The sequence below is a fragment of the Python bivittatus genome, unplaced genomic scaffold (assembly GCF_059951505.1).
Source record: "Python bivittatus isolate LINGU-HERP-01145 unplaced genomic scaffold, Pbiv_v1 ctg000580_np1212, whole genome shotgun sequence".
NCBI classification, from domain to species: Eukaryota; Metazoa; Chordata; class Lepidosauria; order Squamata; family Pythonidae; genus Python; species Python bivittatus.
Genome location: NW_028277087.1, coordinates 19997487 through 20005340, shown reverse-complemented (window position 1 = coordinate 20005340; position 7854 = coordinate 19997487). Strand labels below are relative to the sequence as shown.

General features: G+C 34.6%; 1 protein-coding gene across 2 annotated transcripts in view; it reads right to left on the bottom strand.

Moving 5' to 3' along the window:
* Positions 1-613: 613 nt before the first annotated feature.
* PPM1A (protein phosphatase, Mg2+/Mn2+ dependent 1A) overlaps positions 614-7854 on the bottom strand; it is a 36320-nt gene continuing 29079 nt past the window's right edge. Inside the window, exons 4-5 of one of the 2 annotated variants that reach the window (XM_025167232.2) lie at positions 7126-7183; positions 614-3498 (exon numbers count right to left, since the gene is read on the bottom strand). In XM_025167232.2, the coding sequence (XP_025023000.1) occupies positions 3469-3498; positions 7126-7183 (88 nt within the window). In that variant the 3' untranslated portion in view covers positions 614-3468. The remainder of the gene's footprint in view (positions 3499-7125; positions 7184-7854) is intronic. The other variant, XM_007429122.4, reaches the window with a different exon arrangement.

The following is a 7854-nucleotide window of genomic DNA, read 5'->3' as shown; positions in this document are numbered from 1 at the left end:
TGTCTAATACACAAATACTATATAACACGTTACTGTCACTTTGAAGGAGAAATTATTAGTGGAAAAAACCCTCTGAATCTAAGTGAGTCTTTGTTTAGCATAAATTGATCACAGAACAGCACAGCTATTTTCAAATCACCACATGATGCCATTCCAAGTCAGAGAGATGATGCTGGATTTATGGAGATTATAGTTTATTGTGTTTCTTGTCCTTATGGCTTCCGTACCCCTTGACATGACAAGCCATATGATCTACTTTCCTTATATGATTTTTGTGAGGAACATGCATCAGGCTGTTGACAAGCCACAAATTTTCTTTTCCCCATAACTCTGCTTGAAAAAGAAACTAGTCAAGAGATTGTGAAACTTATTACACTCCCCCCTATTTACAGACAGTGGGTCACCTCAGTAGAGTGCTAGCACCTGCTGAAATAACCAGAAACATGAGTTAAGCAAAAGACTACACCTCCAATCCTTATTTCATTTGAGGGCAGTCATGAAAAACTAGGGAAATTTGCAAGTGACCCATGATGAGGAAGGAATGTCTCCACACTGGCTCAGTTTCCCCAGAAGAATATGAAATGTGCTAAAATAAGGAGAAACTTGGGGGTACTTGATATATGAATAGGCACCAAAGTTTTTATAAACCACAAAATGTGGAACCAAATCATACTTAGTTTAATAATGACTTTACACAATGACTTATGAAACACACACACACACACACACAGAGCAACATAAGGAATGAGGGAGTATAAATGTTTAAGGCTACTTAATGCAGAATTACCTTACATGTAGCAGTTCTCAAAAGTCTCCATTCAATTTAAACTATAACAGAAGTCTAATGCAATCAAACATTCAGAAAAATATAGAGAACAATATGCATATAAAGAAAAGGCAAAAGTTGGGACCATCATTTTATTTTATTTCATCAGCAGACAGGCATCCACTCCTTCACCTCTGGCTAGGGAAATAAATAGCACACAATTCTTTAAACTATGCTGGACTGTCCCTGAGGTGTTTAGACATTTCTAGCATTTAAAAGAGTTGCAAAAATGAAAAAAAATAAAGGTTTTATTTTTTGCAGATTGACGAACAAGAATAAGCAACCTTACTAAAATTTGTAATTTACTGATTATATGAATTTAATCTCATTTTGATTAATACATAAAATTGCCATGTATTAAGAAAGCCTAGTAACACAGTGCCTTGACCACATTAAAGGGCCAAACATAGGTAGGCTAATCTACAACCGCTGTGCCTTTTTTCTCCCCAACTCTTACTTTTAAGAGCAATAGTAAGCAACAGCAGAGTAACTCACCTCATGTTTCTTTAAGACGGTGCACCTTTACCAAATTTTAAACATGTGCTATGTCACTACATTTGATATTATTAAACATATGGCTTTCCATTTGAAAATTTTAAAGACTTGTTTCTGGTCTGAGATTTTGCCACCTTTATATATGTGTATACTTCAATATACACATATATAACATGAGCTGATTATTGGTTATTGGTTTCTAACTCTAAATCCAATCCAATCTTTTTAACTGAGTAGTAGTTCAAATATAGTCTCAAGTTATACTTGACATTTTTATTGTCTGAACTCAACAAAACTGTATTTTAAGCATTTAATTGTAGGTAGGGTGAAGGACTGCTTCTTTACCTAATGCTGCTCTAAATTTATAAATACAAATAGTGCTTATGTTTTCTTCATTCATGCTTCAAAAGGGTAGAAACTGAATACAGTGATATTAAATAACCAAACAAGAGAAATGAAATTTTTGCGGTTATAATAATAATAAACCTTAGACATTACTTTTTCAACATTTCCTAACTCTGCAATAGTTTTAAGGCTCTATATACAAACAAATGTATATCTGAAAACTAGGGAAAGAGAGATATAGAAATGTGAGTTGTACATTGCTTCCTATAAAAAGGCATGTTTTACACCTTTTAAAAAATGCTAGCTACATTGCTACTATCTATATATTTTGTTGATTTTCCTTTGGAGGGGCACAAGTTGACTGAAATATTAAAGAAATATACATAAAGATCATACAATACCCTCAACTGAAAAAACAAAAAGAAAATACAAGGTGCATAAAACAGTAGTTCTGCAAACACATAATCAATTTGTTTTCAGTAGGAGAAAGTTCAAGTCAAATTAGTTTTATTACTTTCATCTTTTTTTTTAAAAAGGCAAATTAAACTCAATGATTAAATATTCTGAATCTATGTACTTCAAATCACGCCTACTGTTAAGTCAATGGGGTGATAAAAAACACACCATAAAAAAGTAAGATTGTCAGGCTCTGACAAATTAATTTTCATTAACAAGAAGCAAGTATATACTAATATAATACTATCAAACTAAAATCTTGAAATAAAACTCATGTAACAAGATCATTCTGTTTCTCAAAGCATATTATGCCCACAATTAGAAAATAAGCTCCATTTGTGCCTTGGGCACAATCAAGAGTTCTTCCCATTTCATAAATGGGCAACTGTTTAATAAAAATATTTATCAGCATGACATCTTATTTATGAACATTTCAGAAGACAAAAGGAAAGAGAAAGAGTTACACATTTATTGTTAAATTTCTTGTTAAATCAAGCTTTATTGATAAAATGGAATTAAAAGTATTTTTACTTGGAACAGCAGCCAATCCAGCCAGTCAGGCTAATAATATGGTGCATGTTCCTACTAAATATAGAAAGATACCATCTCTTACATAACTGATAGTTAATTGAAGGTAAAGATTTTCTCTAAAAAAGGTGCAATTTATCAAAGTATTTTAGCTCCCATGATCTATTTTAATAGTCATCTTGTAAAGTTGGTGAACTTTTCTTCTTTTGCTGAAATCTTCCACATATTTCAGTGGGACTTTTAAATCCACGATTTTAAGATGAAGAAACAATTAAAGTCTGAAGGAAAATGAACTGCATTCCAGTTATTTTCCATACTACAGTTACAATAATCTGCCTTTGTATCAAATTTCCTTTACAAAATTTTCATGCACCTCCTGAGTAATCTGCTGGCTAGGTCGCTACTTCCAGCAATCCAGAAGCACAAATACGAATAGAAAGAGCTAGATTACTGTTGCATTAAATAGCAAACCAAGCCTTTCATTTACGTTTAAGTGATGTAAAACAGCTCATTATGAAATAAGCATTCTGGACAACCACAACTGCACTTTACAAAACAAAATCATACAACATAAAAATTGCTTGAAGTCCAATTTACAGCGTTATAGTTTCAGTATCACTTTTACAGAAGTTTGCTTCACAAAAAAAAGGAGACAATTCCTGGGTTAAGTGTTGAACTGCTGTTTTCTGATGTATTCACTATTACCAACATCACTTCCCTTCAAGCAAGTTTGAAGCTGATGCTAAGAAGGATCATTGTTGGTTGGGTGAGTTTTCCATTAGGAGAATCGGTGCTAATTCCACAGCTTAGATGGCATTTTACCACATATCATCAGTTGATGTAGAGTCCTTAAAGAAAAGAGAAGGAACCCTTTAAAGTCTGGAGCGCCCAAAATTACAGCAATTTCTGGATAATCCAGACTAAAAAGGGTAGATATGTCCATAATTTTAGGATTGTGATTTTCTTTTCTGTACTCTGGGACAAATTATATATTTAACAAGACATATGAGAGAAAGTTGTTGAGAGCAAACGTCACACTTAATTAATTTCAAAGCAAAGTATTTTCTGTTGTTGTGAATTATAGCTGGTCATTTAACCTAAAAGTGATGGGGTCTTCCATAATATTTCAGTTTAGTACATTATTAACCTTAAACACAGTGAAAAGAATCTTTTAGTGAAATTAATGGAATATATATTCACATTTAAGATCCAAATATGATCTATGCTCACATCATTTTACTTACTTTCTAAACTATTTAAATAAGAACAGATATTTTCTTATTGTCACTCAAGTCCTTCACTTTCTCATATTCAAATGTTAAATAAAATACTAAAAGACTACATGTTAGTTATATGAACATATAGAGTGAGGCTAGCTGGGAGATCCAGCTTTCACCAGAATACTACCATTGTACTATATTGTAACAATACAATAGATACACAGGAGGTGGGGAGGGGGGTCCTAGGAAATTGCTTACTTCAATTTTTTCCAATTACTTACTTACATTAATTTTAAACTTATTTAATATACTATGTGCTCACAGAGTAGTATGCCTATTTCAGAACATGATACTACTCAATTAGATAAATGTATGAATTATGAATAGCTGGAACTTATATCTTAGTTTTTCCTCATAAGGAAAGTACAAAAAAGTAAAAGTAGAACTATCAGTTTAGTAAGTTTTTTACTGTCAGTACTGGGTAGAGTAGAAAAAGCCATGAACATTCTTAAAACACTTTAACTGAAGTAACATCTGGATAAATATGCACAATGACCCCACTTTCAATCTAATTACTGTCATATCTCTGAATTAGTGTGCATGTAACACTAATTCAAAGAGTTACACTAAGCCTGGAGACCCCAAATCTCTATTCTTCTGCTTTCATTTTAAAAAATAATTTAAATGCGATAATTTGTGCTAAATATACAGTGGGGCAAAAAAGTATTTAGTCAGCCACCAATTGTGCAAGTTGTCCCACTTAAAAAGATGAGAGAGGCCTGTAATTTTCATCATAGGTATACCTCAACTATGAGAGACAAAATGGGGGAAAAAATCCAGAAAATCACATTGTCTGATTTTTAAAGAATTTATTTGCAAATCATGGTGGAAAATAAGTATTCGGTCAATATCAAAAGTTCATCTCAATACTTTGTTATATGTCCTTTGTTGGCAATGACAGAGGTCAAACATTTTCTGTAAGTCTTCACAAGGTTTTCACACACTGTTGCTGGTATTTTGGCCCATTCCTCCATGCAGATCTCCTCTAGAGCAGTGATGTTTTGGGGCTGTCACTGGGCAACACGGACTTTCAACTCCCTCCAAAGGTTTTCCATGGGGTTGAGATCTGGAGACTGGCTAGGCCACTCCAGGACCTTGAAATGCTTCTTACGAAGCCACTCCGTTGCCCGGGCAGTGTGTTTGGGATCATTGTCATGCTGAAAGACCCAGCCACGTTTCATCTTCAATGCCCTTGCTGATGGAAGGAGGTGTTCACTCAAAATCTCACGATACATGGCCCCATTCATTCTTTTCTTTACACGGATCAGTCATCCTGGTCCCTTTGCAGAAAAACAGCCCCAAAGCATGTTTCCACCCCCATGCTTCACAGTAGGTATGGTGTTCTTTGGATGCAACTCAGCATTCTCTCTCCTCCAAACACGACGAGTTGAGTTTAGACCAAAACGTTCTACTTTGGTTTCATCTGACCATATGACATTCTCCCAATCCTCTTCTGGATCATCCAAATGCTCTCTAGCAAACTTCAGACGGGCCCGGACATGTACTGGCTTAAGCAGGGGGACACGTCTGGCACTGCAGGATTTAAGTCCCTGGCAGCATAGTGTGTTACTGATGGTAGCCTTTGTTACTTTGGTCCCAGCTCTCTGCAGGTCATTCACTAGGTCCCCCCGTGTGGTTCTGGGATTTTTGCTCACTGTTCTTGTGATCATTTTGACCCCACGGGGTGAGATCTTGCATGGAGCCCCAGATCAAGGGAGATTATCAGTGGTCTTGTATGTCTTCCATTTTCTAATTATTGCTCCCACAGTTGATTTTTTCACACCAAACTGCTTGCCTATTGCAGATTCAGTCTTCCCAGCCTGGTGCAGGTCTACAATTTTGTTTCTGGTGTCCTTCAACAGCTCTTTGGTCTTGGCCATAGTGGAGTTTGGAGTGTAACTGTTTGAGGTTGTGGACAGGTGTCTTTTATACTGATAACAAGGTCAAACAGGTGCCATTACTACAGGTAATGAGTGGAGGACAGAGGAGCCTCTTAAAGAAGTAGTTATAGGTCTGTGAGAGCCAGACATCTTGCTTGTTTGTAGGTGACCAAATACTTATTTTCCACCATGATTTGCAAATAAATTCTTTAAAAATCAGACAATGTGATTTTCTGGATTTTTTCCCCCATTTTGTCTCTCATAGTTGAGGTATACCTATGATGAAAATTACAGGCCTCTCTCATCTTTTTAAGTGGGAGAACTTGCACAATTGGTGGCTGACTAAATACTTTTTGCCCCACTGTACTTTTTCATAAAGAAAGGTATAGTGTAGTTTACCAGTTTTAGCTGTACTCATGCTTCATGCAACATTGCTTCCTAATAGTAACAACAGCCCTAGGTTTGGGAGTCTTATTTTCACTCTCTGTGGTTATTTTTTTGTTCTGATACTTAGTTATTTATTATCAGTTTTTGTTTGATGTTATATGCCACTCAGAGTCCTTTGGAATTGGGGCAAGCTATAAGCAATGTAAAGTAAGCAAGTAAATAAATAAATAAATTTTGGCCAGTATGCTACTAGGAAACCAAGGGTGACCTTTACGCATGGTCATGATATCCCATGCAGGTTCTCAAGACTACATTGCATGTCAAAATACTATTGCCTGCATTCAATTAATTAATTAATTAATTTGTTGGCCGCCCGACTCCCAATGACTCTGGGCAGCCAGGAGGTATGTATATGTATATGCATTGCATATACATATATATACTCAGGAGCAACACTGTAACATGATATAACAGATTCTAATACCACAACCAGCACCTAAAGATACAGTGATCACATATTACTATATTTATATTAATTTATTTATAGCTGTGAATTCAAATGAATAACTATATTCATACTAAATACTCTCAACATCAAGAATAAAATCTGGATATTACTTATATCATCCGTCATCTTGAATGTTTTTAGTATTTATGTACAGGGTTTGTTGTCGATATTTGAATTTTAATGGATTAATTTATTTTAACTATTTATGGGCCATTTTTAATTGTTGAGGGGGTTTCTGATTTTAACTGAGCCGCCCAGAGTCACCTGTTGGGGGGAGATGGGCGGCATACAAATTTAAGAAACCAACAAGCAAACAAACAAACTAACCAAGTAAAATTAAAGACTGACAAGTAATCTTTCAACCAGATTCAGTAAAATGGATTAATAAGGAAAAGCTGGCTAGATAGTGCCAATACTCACAGTTTCATCATTCCGATAAGGATTCAGTCTGTTATAAATGGCTTCAATCACACTCCGTCTAAACCAGGTAAAGAAAAAACAAAACGCAATTTTAAAAAAACAGCTATTCCTAGAAGTCAACCATGATTTTAAAAAGTTTTTGAACAGAAAGATTGTAAAAGATGCAGCTGATCATTATCATTACTAATAATGTCTACAAGTTTATTACCAAAATTATACACATTTGAGCCAAATGGAAATCAAGGTGGCATCCTATATTCCATAATACTAGCATAAAAGAAGAATACACCCTTAAGAAACAAAACAGAACAAAAAACAAACTGTGGAGCTATTTGCTAACCTAAAAACAGTAATGGGAAGACCAAGCAAACTAGCTTAAACAAGACATTAAATTGTCTTCATGCCACACACTAACTGAACTCAAAAATAAACTAGTAACCAAGTCAGATATTATGCCAAAGGTTCTACTAATTGCCTCAGGGAATATTTTAACTTCACACCACTTTTTGATGTAAACGTCACAAGAAGCAGAAAGTATTTTATTTTTAAAAATCATACTCCTTAGACAATATAATCTTGGAAGCCATTAATCCATTTTATTTTGAATGAGACCATTTATAAATTAAATTTTAACAATCTTAAATATTAATATTTAGGTTATGCCTTCCTAAAAATCAATCTTTCTTCAGCTGGCACAGATGCCTTTTATTTTTAGCATTTAGTATGCAA